At 42.5% G+C, this 16,848-nt stretch overlaps 1 protein-coding gene across 1 annotated transcript in view; it reads left to right on the top strand.

Annotated features, from left to right (window-relative positions):
- Nucleotides 1-2,011: 2,011 nt before the first annotated feature.
- Nucleotides 2,012-16,848, top strand: part of clcn1b (chloride channel, voltage-sensitive 1b) — a 31,475-nt gene continuing 16,638 nt past the window's right edge. The window contains exons 1-12 of the mRNA XM_060920595.1: nucleotides 2,012-2,138; nucleotides 2,297-2,428; nucleotides 2,526-2,654; nucleotides 5,373-5,506; nucleotides 8,393-8,470; nucleotides 13,182-13,260; nucleotides 14,561-14,686; nucleotides 14,806-14,890; nucleotides 15,026-15,127; nucleotides 16,008-16,092; nucleotides 16,271-16,426; nucleotides 16,639-16,708. Coding sequence (XP_060776578.1) covers nucleotides 2,075-2,138; nucleotides 2,297-2,428; nucleotides 2,526-2,654; nucleotides 5,373-5,506; nucleotides 8,393-8,470; nucleotides 13,182-13,260; nucleotides 14,561-14,686; nucleotides 14,806-14,890; nucleotides 15,026-15,127; nucleotides 16,008-16,092; nucleotides 16,271-16,426; nucleotides 16,639-16,708 — 1,240 coding nt within the window. The 5' untranslated portion in view covers nucleotides 2,012-2,074. The remainder of the gene's footprint in view (nucleotides 2,139-2,296; nucleotides 2,429-2,525; nucleotides 2,655-5,372; nucleotides 5,507-8,392; nucleotides 8,471-13,181; nucleotides 13,261-14,560; nucleotides 14,687-14,805; nucleotides 14,891-15,025; nucleotides 15,128-16,007; nucleotides 16,093-16,270; nucleotides 16,427-16,638; nucleotides 16,709-16,848) is intronic.

Below are 16,848 nucleotides of genomic sequence, written 5' to 3'. Positions count from 1 at the left end.
TTGCAAAGCACTGTAGTTATGCATCTCTCCCATCCCTCTATCTGAACTGTCATGACCGGGGTTAACCAGTGTTGACTCTCTTGGTTTGACTTGACAAAAGAAGGGTTGAACATTGGTCAGATGTGCTTTTAGCCCTTTTCTTCAGTATGAAAGAGGTGTGAGTGAGCACACTTGAGAGTATGTGAGTGAAACACTGAGAGATTGGGTGCAGTGGAGAAAAGGTGAAGAATGTCCTGTATGTTAAATAATTTCCTTCTTTATTGCCACGGCCGTTTTCCTTTCATTTGTATATTTGTCACATGTCAAGAACAGCGTGTCAGCATATAATTAAGGTGTGGTCATGCATGTACTTGTGTGTGTGTGTTGTGCTGAAGCATGTGTTGAGGCTGTTGATCTGAGGATCTCTTATTCATGCAGCTCTACCAGCCTCAGCCTATTTAACTGTGACACTAAAGGGCACTCAACTGTATCTTCCTTACACCAACACACACACACACAGAGCCATAACTGTGATTTCTAACCTGATTTTCTTCATGGTGTGTTTACAAGAAAGGAGCATTGCGCATTTATAATTATAGAGCTCATAGGGATTTTTCCCCAGTTACTATTAATTTATTACAGTTAACCTGTGTCTCATCTCATTTCATTATCTCTAGCCGCTTTATCCTTCTACAGGGTCGCAGGCAAGCTGGAGCCTATCCCAGCTGACTACGGGCGAAAGGCGGGGTACACCCTGGACAAGTCGCCAGGTCATCACAGGACTGACACATAGACACAGACAACCATTCACACTCACATTCACACCTACGCTCAATTTAGGCTACGTTTACATTAGACCGTATCTGTCTCGTTTTCTTCGCGGATGCACTGTCCGTTTACATTAAACCCCCTGGAAACGCCGGGAAACGGAAATCCGCCAGCGTCCACGTATTCAATCCAGATCGTGTCAGCTCCGGTGCTGTGTAAACATTCAGAATACGCGGATACGCTGTGCTGAGCTCTAGCTGGCATCTCATTGGACAACGTCACTGTGACATCCACCTTCCTGATTCACTGGCGTTGGTCATGTGACGCGACTGCTGAAAAACGGCGCGGACTTCCGCCTTGTATCACCTTTCATTAAAGAGTATAAATGTATGAAAATACTGCAAATACTGATGCAAATACTGCCCATTGTGTAGTTATGATTGTCTTTAGGCTTGCCATCCTTCCACTTGCAAGTGGTAAGTGATATGCGCTGGGATCACACACACAGCGGCTCAGTCCTGAATCGTGGCTTGTTCACTTCACTCGCGCGTTGTGTGAGCTGCGCAGGGCCGGAGTGCGCACCCTCCAGAGGGCACTCGCTGTTCAGGGCGGAGTGATTTGGAGCGCAGGATGCCTGCGGAGCCGAGCGTATCCGTGTATTAGGCTTGCTATCCTTCTACTTGCAAGTGGTGAGCCTTGCGCATGCCCTAAATGCACTGGGATCATGTTATGCGCCGTCTAAAGTCATGTGATTAGCGTATCCGCGTATTGGCGTTGCTGTGTGCACGGCTAACGGTTTTAGTGTAAACGCGAATCGTTTTAAGAACGTTAATCTGATGATCTGATGATTCGACGTAATGTAAACGTATCCTTAGAGTCACCAGTTAACCTAACCTGCATGTCTTTGGACTGTGGGGGAAACCGGAGCACCTGGAGGAAACCCACGCGGACACGGGGAGAACATGCAAACTCCACACAGAAAGGCCCTCGCCGGCCCCGGGGCTCGAACCCGGACCTTCTTGCTGTGAGGCGACAGCGCTAACCACTACACCACCGTGCCGCCAGTTAACCTGTGTGTCCAAGTTTAATTTTACTGAACATTCATTTCTCTTTGCTCGTTTTCACACATTCTCACATCTCTTTGTCATCTGCTTCTCTTTTTTTTCCTCAGCTGTATGGGGAGTACAGGGAGCAGCTGGGTGATTTTGCCCGAAGGGAGGCCACACGTCTGCTAACCGAGAACCAGTCAAATAAACATGCTGGCAATGCGAGAGCAATCAGGAGAGGCTATGGCCGAACACATCGTATCGCCTTGGAAACAGGACCCATGACCCCAGGATTTAGCCACTCTTCATCGATAAAGAAACCTGAACCTTACTCAAAATGCCAAGGTGAGGCATATCTGATATAGGATCTTCTCCCTCTCCACAAATCCCAGTCTCAAGAGAAACGATGACCTGAGCAGATCAGATTAGACTAGATTGTTACCTTAGTTATCCTATAGTGATTTTTTTTGTCTAAAATGTCTGGTGGGGACGTTGCTCTGCAGACTGCCTGCGACGGATTCAAAGGTATATAATAACAAAGCTTGGGGAGGACTGGATCTTCTTGGTGCTGCTGGGTCTCACCATGGCTCTGGTCAGCTGGAGTATGGACTATGCCAGTGCGAAGAGCCTGCAAGGTATGCTATCAAACTCTTATATCTCCTATAAATCTCCGAGAAACTATTTACTTTATGATTTTTTCACAAATTAACCTTTTTCCCCTCTTTTCCAAAGCTTACAAATGGATGTATGCAAAGCTGAAAGGGAACGTGCCACTTCAGTACCTGGCCTGGGTCACATATCCCATCATTCTCATTGTGTTCTCCTCCCTCTTCTGCCACCTGGTCTCCCCACAAGCTATAGGTGTGGTCTGCTTGCTCTCCTTATCCGTTTCCCTTTCTCTATTACAAAAGCAAGCATGCATTTACTCAACATGCCCTAATATTCCTGTTTGTCTGCATTTTTTTTTCCTTAAATGAAATCCAGCCTCCACGTTGTCCTGTTTTCTGGCTTTCTCTGCATTCCATTTTGTAACTGTACTCATTTTAGTTGCTTTAATCCTGAAAGCATGGTTTCACATTGAACTCATGATCTCCTGATGATTCCATATCCATCCACTGCATTTAGCCTAAGATTGCTTAATTGGACCTGCAGTTCGGGTGGGAAGGATGTCAGTTTGTTCATATAAACAGAATAAGTTCTTCTCCAAGTTTGTTAAGTTTCACTATGACATTATGAGAGCAGAGTTAGCTCTATGCATTGTACTGTAGGAGTATGAGGTCGTTGTGGCTCAGTGGTTAAAGCTCTGGACTGCTGCTTGGAAGATCGTGAATTTGAATCCAGGTACCACCAAGCTGCCTTGAACAATACCCTTATCCCTCATCTGCTCAGCTCATAACCCTATCAGACTGGCTGCTGTTGTGAGACCGAAATACAGTGGCCAAATTGGATGTACAATATTATGAGTTTTTAATTTTACATTACATTAACGGCATTTAGCAGACGCTCTTATCCAAAGCAACATACAACATACCCAGAGCGGCCTGTTGGGGGTTAGATGTCTTGCTCAAGGGCACTTGAGCCATTCCTGCTGGTCCAGGGAATCGAACCAGCAAACTTTCAGTCCCAAAGCTGCTTCTCTAACCATTAGGCCATGGTTTCACCTTTTTTAAACCCCTGTATGGTCAAACCTGAAACTCTGACGAGGGCCCCTGTACCGTATGTGTTGGGTAAATATCGGTGGTGCAGGAACAGAGGAATTCTATTGCTATAAGGTTGTTATGGAAAAGCTCAGCGGCATTGGTATTGTAATGGTTAGCACTGTCGCCTCACAGCAAGAAAGTTCTGGGTTTGAGCCCAGCGGCCAATGGGGGCCTTTCTGTGTGGAGTTTGCATGTTCTCCCCGTGTCTGTGTGGGTTTCCTCCGGGTGCTCCAGTTTCCCCCACAGTCCAAAGACATGCAGGTTAGACTAATTGGTGGCTCTAAATTGACCGTAGGTGTGAATGGTTGTGAAGCTACCAGCAGTAGATTAAGGCCCTGTCCACACGGCAACGGATTCAGGTGAATCTGATAAAATTGTTTATCGTTTCGGCCTGGCGTCCACACGGCACCAGCGTTTTGGGTGCCCCAAAACGATATTTTTTGAGAACGGGTTCCAGAGTGGAAAAATCTGGCAACGGCGCCCTTGCGAAGTCGTCTGGATGAGTAGAACGGATTTGTTTACGATGACGTCACAACCACATGACTAGAACAAGCAGCACTCTCGCACGCATCATTCGTAACAAAAACAGCAACAATGGATAAGAATCTTTATCATTGGATAAGAATCTTTTGAAATTGTTTACACATTAACCTGACTGACCTGCCAGACAGACAATTTACACCTGCTTTGTTGAACAGAAAGTACAGCCTTCCACACAAAGCAACAGTTACCTGACTATAATGGAGGCAGAGGGGAAAAGGGTCAGAAGACCCTTCAACGGACTGTTTTGTATGAACCACTGCATTGCATTCACTTTTGTATACAACTTTTCTTTTAAATAAACAAGTAACTGAACCATTTCTTGAATTTCTTTTTTTTATTGGATAAGACTGCTTTTCAAAATGTTCACACACAATATAAAAAGTTATATAAATTATATAAAAATGCTTTTCAAAATGTTCACACACAATAAGAAAATTAAGTTATATAAAACTATGCACACTAATAAAACTAATTTGTACACACAGAAGGCACGATTTCCTCGCGTAGTCGCAGCCATCTTCTTCTTGTTGTTGTGTGTTTGTTCCTGTGAGTGCTTCACGCCGGGTAGAAGAAGGGGTTTATGCGCATGCATCCTACTTCTTCTATTGTTCTGGTGTCTCCAATGGGGCCGTCTTACAGCGCACGTAGAGGTGTGGCATGTGTATTGCATCGTTTTCAGCAAGCGTTGCGTTGCCATATGTACCTGATATTTTACTGATCCGTTACCCATGTGGACGCGATATTTTTTTTACCCGCTAAAAAAAAATCTCGTTGCCGTTGTCGTGTGGATGTAGCCTAAGTGTGTGTGTGCTCTCGATAGACGCAGACAGCCTCATAAGAGGGGCATCAGGATGAAAAAAAAAAGAAAAAGCTCTCATAGGCTGTATATGACCTTGGGTGTTCAGGTAGAATAAAGGAAGAGCTTTACTGGAGTTTTGTAATTGGGACCTGAAGTGGTAACATCTAAGTTCAGTGCAAGAAACTTCAATAAAACCCATCTACATTCTCCAAAACCCATTTACAAGTTTTCTGCCTGCCTGCACCTCTTTTCCAGATGTATGAAGGGGGAGAGAATTCTGTAATGTAACACGGAGTGAAAAAACTGATTGCACAGCATCGCACAATTCCTATATTGTTCTCTCTTCTTTAATTTGTGTCTGTGTTTAGAAATCATGCAATGCATGCATTTCTTGACATTAGTAACAAACATTTCTATCTCCCAGATAGCTTATAATACTACTAGTTATACTATATAACTTTATAATACTCACGTCACAATTTGTACGGTTTTTGTCACCATTTTACATCTGTGTTTTTTCCTTTCCTCTAAACGTAGGCTCTGGTATCCCAGAGCTGAAGACCATTCTACGTGGTGTGGTGCTGAAGGAGTATTTAACTCTGAAAGCCTTTGTGGCTAAAGTCATCGGCCTGACTGCAAGCCTGGGCAGTGGCATGCCTTTGGGAAAAGAGGTTTTTTGAATTTCTGTCATTCAAAAAAAAAAAAACAGACGAACAAAATCTCTGTAAATCTGTTTTACACTTCAATACTGTAGCCTGCCTTGAATTCTGGGAAAGTAGTCATGAGCAGATTATATCAAATGACTTACTATACCTTACTATTGTAGATTATACATGAATAATACAGTAAAATATACAGATCAAATATACTTTACTATAAAGCATGGTTGTCAGAAGCATTTAGTTGAAGCAGCACAGGAACCTCTTTTGGCTTTTTTGTTCCTCTATGTTTTGATAAAAATAGCTTCAATTTGTATAGTCTTCATAAGTTTGCAGTTATAATCATGGTGGAACAAGTGTAAACTGGAGATAAAGCTCAGCAACTTTAAGGCCCGGTCCCACTGGCCAATGGACACAAAACGTATGCAAAAAGGACACAGCGGACGAGCAAAATTTCGGGGGTGGCTCTATCCGTTTTCATCCGCTCCAGAAATGGACAAAATTGGCGAAAATTTGCGAAAACAGAACGGAAAAGAACGGACGTGGGTAGTATATAGCGGGGATGTTAAACGCATGTTCATAGGAAGCCTAGCGGATGAAAGCGGATGGAAGTGGATGACAGCTCCGAAGGGGTTACCGGTGATAACTGAGAAGCGGACGCATAGCAGAAAGAGCGGATGCATAGCGGATGAAGGGGATGCATCACGTACGCCTAACGGAAACAAAGGGGATGTTGCGCGGATGTATATCGGATGCAGACCGTTCACTGCGCATGCGGGGGGTATGAATTGCGTCTGCTCCGCGGATATAAAGGGATGCAGCACGCACGCCGTTAGCATAAAGCGGAAAGACGTGCTGGCGGCTACATCGATACATCTCTACTACATCTCGTTTTTGAAGAAGGCTACTCCCCCTTTTTATACAAAATATCGATTGTCCGCTAGGTGTCCTTCTACATACTCTAGACATACTCCAGACATCCTAAATATACGAGATACATCCCAGATATAAACGCTTTGTCCGTTTTGAATACTTTATATACGAGATGCATACGCTTACATCCTTTCTATTTCCGTGCTACTAACGATGAATAGACGTTTCATGTACCTTATCTTTCCTCCCTCTTTCCGTTTTCAGCTGCAGCGGATGTGAGTTGCGAGGATGCCCAGAGGATGCAGAGAGGATACAGCAGACGTTTAACGGATGATAACGGACATAGAACGTTTGTTGCTCGTATATGTCGCGGATTTACATCGTACACGGCGGAAAGTTCATCCGTTCTAAAAGTTTTGTGCAGCTCAAAACTTTTTGCGCGGATGAAATCACAGTGGACGGATGCTCGATGGATAGAGCGTATGAAGCACGTATGCAATGAGTACACAACGGATGCATAGCGTTTTCCAACGGATGGCAAAGATTTTTTTACGTTTTACATCCTCTTTGCATCCGTAAGTGCAGTGGGACCGGGCCTTTAGCTTAACTGGGTAGTAAAATATGATCGCTCGCATGATGTTTTAAATATATAACCAATGAAACTGGATTTTTGTTTTTGTCTCTGTGGTATTCGGTACTAACTGCTTTCTTATGCCTTATTGTGTAATTTGTATAACTTACACTTATAATTCTGTGAACTGAGACGAAATTAAATCTATACTTACAATGGAGATACACACCATTGTTAAAATTGTAGGTTTTGTGACATAAAACGCAACCAAGAATAGGCTGGCTTTTTTTTTTTAAAGCCTCTTAAGCTCTCTTAAATCACCCTAAACCATGTGGCAATGTGTCCAATGTCTGATGAGACCAAGGTAAAATTTTATTATATTTGGCACAAAAGCAAGACAGCTTATCACCCAAAGAATACCATCGCCACGGTGAAGCATGGTGATGGCAGCGGCTGCTTTTCTTTAGCTGGGACTGGGGCTTTAGTCAAGGTAGAGGGAATTATGGCTAGTTCCAAACACCAGTCTATTTTGGCACAAAACCTGCAGGCCTGTTAGACGGCCGAAGAGAAGAAGAAAAAAATTCACCATCGAGCACAATAATGACCCAACGCACAAATCTGAGTCAACAAAGGAATGGTTTCAGAAGAAGATCAACGCTTTGGAATGGTCTAGACAGAGCTCTAAGTCCTGTTGAAAATCTAAATCCTATTGAACATCTGTGGAATGACTTGAAGAGATCTGTGCACAGGAGAGCCCTTCCTATTTGGGAGAGCTACAGTATTTTGCAGTGAAGAGTAGAATAAAACTGCTAAATCAGGATTTGCTATGTTGGTACACTCTTACTCAAAAAGACTGAGTGCTGTGTTAGAAGCAGAAGGTGCTTTATTAACAAAGGATTCGTTTACGGGGTATGCAGACTTACGCAACCAGGTTATTGTAAGGGTTTGGGGGGGGGGGGGGGGGGTTCGTTCTATTTTGTTGGTTGCTGTATCACATTAAAAGGTAAAATATATCGCAAATATCTTTTTTTTTCTTTCTACAATACATCACAAAACCCTGCCATTTTCACAGAGGTGTGTATGCGTTTTATATCCACTGTATATGAACTGAAATGATTTTATCTGATTCTTTTGCATATTGATTCAAATTTATTGAAAGTTTTATATTTGTCAGTAAAAGTATTAAAACATCACTATAACTAAAATTGCAGTATATCGCAGGATAAAAATTGCACTATAACTAAAACTCCAATTTTTACAGTAATATGCTGGCACCGGCTTGTTGTTTTGTAAAAACCACAATTAAAAATGCGACACAATGTGCCATTATGGTAAACAAAGTTTACATTAAGAATCATATAATTATTCGTTACAGTAGCTGCCTGTTAACTCCAAAATACATGCCAAAATAGGGAATAATGAATTCACATATCTGTCTGTGTTTTTTCCTCCAGGGCCCTTTTGTCCACATTGCAAGTATCTGTGCTGCTGTTCTGAGTCGAGTCATGTCCATCTTCACAGGAGTGTATGAGGTAAAGCCTCTGATCTGCACTGTGTTTGTGTCTGAGTGCTGAACTGCACCAGCATGTATGGTGGGTTATTCATCCATTTATTATCATTCTTATTAGGAATGAAAATATGGGACAACATACCCGTTTAAAACCTTGTTGTCAATAAATATTTCACACACACTAAGATTATGCCATTATTAGCTGGAGTTACCTGTTTTAGGATATGCCCATGATTTGCTCTTGGTGAATAACAAATCCACTGGATTATCCCTAAACTGGCTTGGATTATGAGCTTCTTATAGGAACTAGATAGAACTCGACGCCAACGGCGTTGATGGGGATCCCTCCGCCCGGTAGACTACACGCCTTATTAAGTTGTGATCTGGGGAGGAACATTTGACCTCACAGTAATCTTGACCTGGTGAAATTACTAGTATTAGCCTTGGAGATATTGTGTTCCCAAGGTTTTCAGACAGACATTTGACCTCACAGTGACCTTGACCTTAGACCTTTTGATCTCAAAATCTAATCAGTTCATGTTTGTCAAGTCAAGTTTATTTGTATAGCACTTTTAACAATAAACATTGTCGCAAAGCAGCTTTACAGAATTTGAACGACTTAAAACATGAGCTAATTTTGCCCCTAATCTATCCCCAATGAGCAAGCCTGTGGCGACGGTGGCAAGGAAAAACTCCCTCAGAAAACATGAGGAAGAAACCTCGAGAGGAACCAGACTCAAAAGGGAACCCATCCTCATTTGGGCAACAACAGACAGCCTGACTATAACATTAACAGTTTTAACATGAGGACAGTTTCGTTGATGTTGTAACTCTTCATTGATGGAAACTTGAGTGCAAAACTGTTCATGACAACTGCAGTCCTAAAGTTAGCAAGTAAACTGTAGTCCTCAGCCATAAAAGCATTACTGTAAGAGTCTAGAGCGTCCTCCAGGTGTAACCCTCAACTGTCCTCATGGGGCCGTCCTCCACAGGAGCGATGCGATAAAACTTTGTCCCAAAGCGCACAAATGGTGAAAGTTTGTTGAAATTCCTTTCATTAGCCTTTGAGATACCGTGTTCACAAGGTTTTGGGACGGACTGACGGACGGACGCACGCATGCACGGACGCACAGACGGACGCACGGACAGACGGACAACCCGAAAACATAATGCCTCCTGCACCTTACGGTGGCGGAGGCATAAAAATGCAATTCAAATTTCTTCAAATCTACCAGTTAGAAGCCACTTAAAAATTAAAAATTTAATTGCAAATCAGCTTCCATGTAATGATTACCAATTTAATTAATTAGTATAGGTGCATCAAAAATATGTCCATAAAATACAAGCTGCTTCTTCTTCTGGCTGCTCCCATTAGGGGTCGCCACCACGGATCTGTTCCGCATATTTGATTTGGCATAGGTTTTACACCAGATGCCCTTCCTGACACAACTCTCCCCAAACTATCCAGGCTTGGGACCAGCACTAAGAATGCACTGGCTTGTGTAATCCCAGTGGCTGGGTATTTTACCTAACCTGCATGTCTTTGGACTGTGGGGGAAAACCGGAGCACCCGGAGGAAACCCACATAGACACAGGGAGAACATGCAAACTCCACACAGAAAGGCCCCCAATCGGCCGTGAGGTTCGAACCCGGACCCTCCTTGCTGTGAAGCAACAGTGCTAACCACTGTAACACCGTGCCGCCCGTCCATAAAATACAAATACATGATTGATTTTGGTTACAAAACAGCAGTAGTAGCCCTGTGATGACCTGGCGACTTGTCCAGGGTGTACCCCGCCTTTCGCCTGTAGTCAGCTGGGATAGGCTCCAGCTTGCCTGCGACCCTGTAGAACAGGATAAAGCGGCTACAGATAATGAGATGAGACGAACAGCAGTAGTGAACAAAATAGTAGGAAAGGAATCATACATGGGCGGCACGGTGGTGTAGTGGTTAGCGCTGTCGCCTCACAGCAAGAAGGTCCAGGTTCGAGCCCCGTGGCCGGCGAGGGCCTTTCTGTGTGGAGTTTGCATGTTCTCCCCGTGTCCGCGTGGGTTTCCTCCGGGTGCTCCGGTTTCCCCCACAGTCCAAAGACATGCAGGTTAGGTTAACTGGTGACTCTAAATTGAGCGTAGGTGTGAATGTGAGTGTGAATGGTTGTCTGTGTCTATGTGTCAGCCCTGTGATGACCTGGCGACTTGTCCAGGGTGTACCCCGCCTTTCGCCCGTAGTCAGCTGGGATAGGCTCCAGCTTGCCTGCGACCCTGTAGAACAGGATAAAGCGGCTACAGATAATGAGATGAGATGAGATGAGGAATCATACTGCAAGTACACGTGCATACCATGTAACACAAACATAGTTTAGTTCATTACCGATAAGAATGTGAATAAAGAAATAATCACCCACCTTTAGATGTGAAGCTGTGATGTGAGCATGTTAATGCTGGCTCACTCAGTACTAATAGTATTTAGTATAAATACACAGGTGATTATAGAAAATCGTGCGTGCTGATTGGTCGAGAGATTCGGATTATTTTTAGATAATCATCTTGGTTGACTCGTCAAAATGGCAGCTAATCGCTTCGTCACTGTAAGTGAGGAAAAATTGGAAATAATGAAAGAAAATGCTGTTCCTAAAAGCACTAAAGATGCTACGAAGTTTGGTCTGAAACTATTCAAAGGTAAGGTGGAATTGTGATTTATTTTATCGATTTCAAAACAAAGTATTTTATGTGAGTCGGTATAGATAAGTGACGCAAGTCTGCGCCATGCCATTATTACATTTGCATGTCGCTTTTGAAGCTTAAAATAAATGATTTTTTAATACGATTTTTTAAAATAATCACCTATGTATTTACACTAAAACAATTATCTGCCTCAGGCTCAGTGAATATCGGTGAAAAATCACCTCGACCTCATCTCGGTTAGCATTCACCGATATTCACTTCATCTTCAGTGAATAATTGTTAATTACTGCTGGACTCGGCTCAGTCTGCAACTCTGACCTCAGAGCAATGATTAAGGGCAATAATGCTATTATACTGTACATGTTGTGACGCAACATTTTTGACAATCTGCAAAGTACATCTATGCTTGCATCTGTCATGTAATATTTTTTAATTCATTTTCTCCCTTGCTGTCCCTCTGTTTCCCTTTCTCTCTCTCTCCATGTATCTTATTTACTCTGCCTCACGTTTTGTCTCTTCCTACTGGTCTTTGTATTAATAGTGTGAGTATTAACTGTCTTTACCGCCCTGTGTGTGCGCGTGTGTGTTTGCCTTTGTGTTGTTTTCTTAACCCCGCCCAGAATAGCACCCATGTTCAGGACCTGCTGGTGTGTGCGTGTGCAGTGGGAGTCGGCACCTGTTTCGGTGCCCCCCTGGGAGGCAAGTAACTCCAGCTTTCATGGACAGTGCATTATACTGTAGATGTGCAGTATACACAGTGTTTTCTGAGTCAAGAGAAATGTGATTCCCCTCTCGCTCTGCTCTGCTCTGGGCAACGGATCCTCCAGCTTGTGGTTAGCTGTCCATAATAACTATTACAATTCTGTCAGGACATGATCTAAATAATGATACTGCAAATTTGGACAAGACCAGCAATTTCATCTATCTATCTATCTATCTATCTATCTATCTATCTATCTATCTATCTATCTATCTATCTATCTATCTATCAAGACCAGCAATTTCATCTATCTATCTATCTATCTATCTATCTATCTATCTATCTATCTATCTATCTATCTATCTATCTATCTATCTATCTATCTGTCTGTCTGTCTGTCTGTCTGTCTATCTATCTATCTATCTATCTGATGATACTGCAAATTTGGACAAGACCAGCAATTTCATCTATCTATCTATCTATCTATCTATCTATCTATCTATCTATCTATCTATCTATCTATCTATCTAATGATACTGCAAATTTGGACAAAACCAGCAATTTCATCTATCTATCTATCTATCTATCTATCTATCTATCTATCTATCTATCTATCTGTCTGTCTGTCTGTCTGTCTATCTATCTATCTATCTATCTGATGATACTGCAAATTTGGACAAGACCAGCAATTTCATCTATCTATCTATCTATCTATCTATCTATCTATCTATCTATCTATCTATCTATCTATCTGTCTGTCTGTCTGTCTGTCTGTCTGTCTGTCTGTCTCTATCTGTCTGTCTGTCTGTCTGTCTCTATCTATCTATCTATCTATCTATCTATCTATCTATCTATCTATCTATCTATCTATCTATCTAATGATACTGCAAATTTGGACAAGACCAGCAATTTCATCTGTCTGTCTGTCTGTCTGTCTGTCTGTCTATCTATCAACACACCTCTCTGTTTATGTATCGATTTATTTATCTATTTACACTAGAGACACAGTTATTAAGGGCAGCTAAAGTAAAGTCGGTGCTTGTTTTGAGTGAATGTGCAGAACTGTATAGAGTTTGGTCTCAGATTTGCTCCTGACTGGTTGTAATTCCTCACTGGCCTCTCTGGAATGATTTAATTACTCTATCCGTTTGTTTTCCCACTGTTCCCCTGTTCACTTATTCTCTCTGATTCACTTTATTCTCTCATCCCAGTACACTCTCCTTTTTTCATTTCATTTAAATTTTCCATCTTATTTTCTCTCACCTGCTCCTTTACTTTCCTCCTCTTACCTTCTCTCCCCTCAGTCCTCCATAACCCGCATTCTTCTATCTGTCTCTCTCTCAGTAGAACCCCTATGGTTACACTGATATTCTGACAGTGGGGTGTGCTGTAGGGGTCGGCTGCTGTTTCGGCACTCCTCTTGGAGGTAAAACACACTTTTGCCCCCTTTTGCTGTTTCTCTCTTCACAGTTTCTTTTCTTCATCAATGTACAAATCATTTCCCCTAATCACATTACTTACAGTAATCAGTAACACAGTAGGTGCTTTAACATACAAACTATATAATGTATTTTAGTATAAATACGCAGGTGATGATAGAAAATCTCATGCACTGATTGGTCAAGAAATTCGGACTATCTCTCGATAATCACCTCGAGCGACTCGGCAAAATGGCGGCCGATTGCTTTGTCACCGTAAGCGAGGAAGAATTACGAATCATGAAAGAAAATGCTGTTCCTAAAAGCATTAAAGATGCGACGAAGTTTGGTGGCGGCACGGTGGTGTAGTGGTTAGCGCTGTCGCCTCACAGCAAGAAGGTCCGGGTTCGAGCCCCGTGGCCGGCGAGGGCCTTTCTGTGCGGAGTTTGCATGTTCTCCCCGTGTCCGCGTGGGTTTCCTCCGGGTGCTCCGGTTTCCCCCACAGTCCAAAGACATGCAGGTTAGGTTAACTGGTGACTCTAAATTGAGCGTAGGTGTGAATGTGAGTGTGAATGGTTGTCTGTGTCTATGTGTCAGCCCTGTGATGACCTGGCGACTTGTCCAGGGTGTACCCCGCCTTTCGCCCATAGTCAGCTGGGATAGGCTCCAGCTTGCCTGCGACCCTGTAGAACAGGATAAAGCGGCTACAGTTAATGAGATGAGACGAAGTTTGGTCTAAAACTATTCAAAGGTAAAGTGGAATTGTGATTTATTTTATCGATTTCAAAACCAAGTATTTTATGTGAGTGGGCGTAGATAAGTGACACAAGTCTGCGCCGCAACTTTATTATATTTGCATGCTGCTTTTGACGTTTGAAATAAATGATTATTTTCAATACTATTTTTTTAAATAATCACCTGTGTATTTATAGTAAAACAATTATCCGCCTCAGGCTCGGTGAATATCGGTGAATAATAACCGAGACGAAGTTGAAGTTATTATTCACCAATATTCACTTCGCCTTCGGTGAATAATTGTTAAGTATATGAGTCTTTGACATTTGTACCACAGTTCTTATTCATGTCATCTTCAGCAGGATATCTTCTCGCGCTCCTCTTCCTGACCTGTTTTCTGTTTCTGCATAATCATCTTCCCATCTATCCATTTCCTCCTTCTTACCTGGTCATCTCTGACCTTTTTTGTCCTTCATTCATCTGTTTTTCCTCCCATGTTCTTATCTGTGTATATTTCTCACATCTCTGCATCTCTTTCACTTCTCTCTCTCTCTCTCTCTCTCTCTCTCGCAGGTGTGTTGTTCAGTATTGAGGTCACATCCACTTATTTTGCAGTGAGGAATTATTGGAGAGGATACTTAGCCGCTACGTTCAGTGCCTTTATATTCCGAGTGCTCTCTGTATGGAACAAAGACTCTGGTGGGCATGCACACAAAACCTTTTTAATGGAGCAATATAAATGCATAATTCACAGTTCAGTGAGCTGATGAATGATTTTTATTGATTTGTGAGATTCACAGTTTGCTCTTTTCCCATAGTCACAATTACAGCTTTGTTTCGCACAAAATTCCGGATGGACTTTCCATTTGATCTGCAGGAGCTACCGGCATTCGCCGTCATTGGGTGTGTTTGGCATATAACACACAGAGCTGTTCAATTTAACAGAGAATCTGTAGCTTTAATTCTGTATTTTATGAGTTCGTTCTGCTGCAGGGGGTTAATTTATTGTCTCTCTGAATGATCCTGTATTTCTTATAGGATCTCATGTGGATTTCTGGGAGCGTTCTTTGTTTATCTGAACAGACAGGTTGTTTTGTTCATGAGAAGACCAACAGCACTCACTCACTTCCTCACAAAATAGTGAGAGACCATCTCATAAATGCATGCATTCCTACATTATAAATTATGATATAAAGTCTCTCTCTCTCTCTCTCTCTGTCTATGTGTTTTATTATTATTAGTGCTGTCAAAAATGTCGCGTTATTAACGCGTTAACTTAACTCAATTTTAACGGCGATAATTTTTTTATCGCGAGATTAACGCTCTGTGACATGATGCCACGCCCCGCACAGCCAGAGTCCTCTGCCCTCCCCCGAAGAGCCACGGTGCTCGGCTTAGGTTTCGTTTTCCCATCGGCGGCTCCAGCCCCACTTTGCAGTGGCTGTGACAAGACGTGTTATGCTCTGCAATAAAAAAAAAAAAAAAAACACTTTGGTACAACCAGTGTTCGAACTATGCCGATATTTTCGGGGGGTCCCTTTTTTTTCCCTTGGGGGGGTGCTTGCACTTGTCTCAGAGCACGGCTCTCCATCGCGCGCTCACTTCGGATATGCAAATGCTTCCCGTTACACACGATTGCTATGTCAATAAACATCATTTTGCCAATATTTTAGAGACCCCCCAACATTTCCCAAGTCATGTTTTCAAGGGATCTCATGTCTGTTTCAGGGGATCTCGGATCCCCCGAGTACCCCCGTAGTTCGAACGGTGAGCAAGCCCATTCACTTTTTTATGCTGATAAGAGAATTACAATGGTTTTTCATGTGACAAAAATGTACGATTAAATTGCGATTAATCGCGAGTTAACTATGAAAGTCGCGACATTAATCGCGATTAAATATTTTAATCGCTTGACAGCACTAATTATTATTATTGTTGTTGTTTACTTGCATATGACATCCATCACATCATGACTTAATTGCTGCATATTTATAGCAGTGTTGTTGTGTGTTTGTTTAAGCCGGTTGATTTACCCTGGTGTGGTGACTCTCATTATTGCCACCTTCACATTTCCACCAGGCTTCGGACAATTTATGGCTGGTGAGGTAGGTTGGTGTGTCTGTGACTGACACAAAAGCTTTAGTGGGTTTACTAGGTTTATGAGTTCTATTCAATGAGATATACACTCGTTCAGATGTGGGTTGTGTCCTTGACCTTGGTTTGTTTGTTTGTTTTTTCCACATTAGTAAACCTGCCACTTTCTCTTCCCTGTTCCCTGTGTAGCTGATGCCGAGAGAGTGTATTAACTCTCTGTTTGATAACTTCACCTGGACAAAAGTCTTGGACCCCACCATGGTACCGGGCCTGGGCCGCTCTACTGCCTGGTTCCATTCAAAAGTCAGCGTCTTCATCATCCTCCTCCTCTTTTTCATCATGAAGGTACACAATTGCATGCTTGCAAATAATGAAACATGATACATGTGACCCTGTAGTATGTCTTAATGTGAGCTCAGCAAAATTTAAGACAGGATCTTCTCTTATTCACTTGAAGACTATTTCGTCTCTTTGTTAGAGTTTGCATTAAATTGCAACGGTATCCTAGGGCTTATTCTTTTTCCTTCCTGGTGTTTTTATATCCCTCTGTGACTCAGTTTTGGATGTCTGCAGTATCAACAACGATGCCTATCCCCTCTGGTGCCTTCATGCCTGTCTTTATACTCGGTCCGTAAGTCTTAATGAGATTAGGCTTGAGATCAGTTCCATTTTTTTTTTGCACAATAATGATGTATTTGATGTGTGTAAGACCTGACTGAATCCTTTACTGGTGATGCTTAAATGTTTAGGAGCTGCATTTGGCCGGT

This window comes from Neoarius graeffei, chromosome 5 (assembly GCF_027579695.1).
Source record: "Neoarius graeffei isolate fNeoGra1 chromosome 5, fNeoGra1.pri, whole genome shotgun sequence".
In the NCBI taxonomy this organism is placed as follows: Eukaryota; Metazoa; Chordata; class Actinopteri; order Siluriformes; family Ariidae; genus Neoarius; species Neoarius graeffei.
The sequence above is the reverse complement of the archived record's forward strand: the minus strand, read 5'-3'. Positions and strand labels throughout refer to the sequence as shown.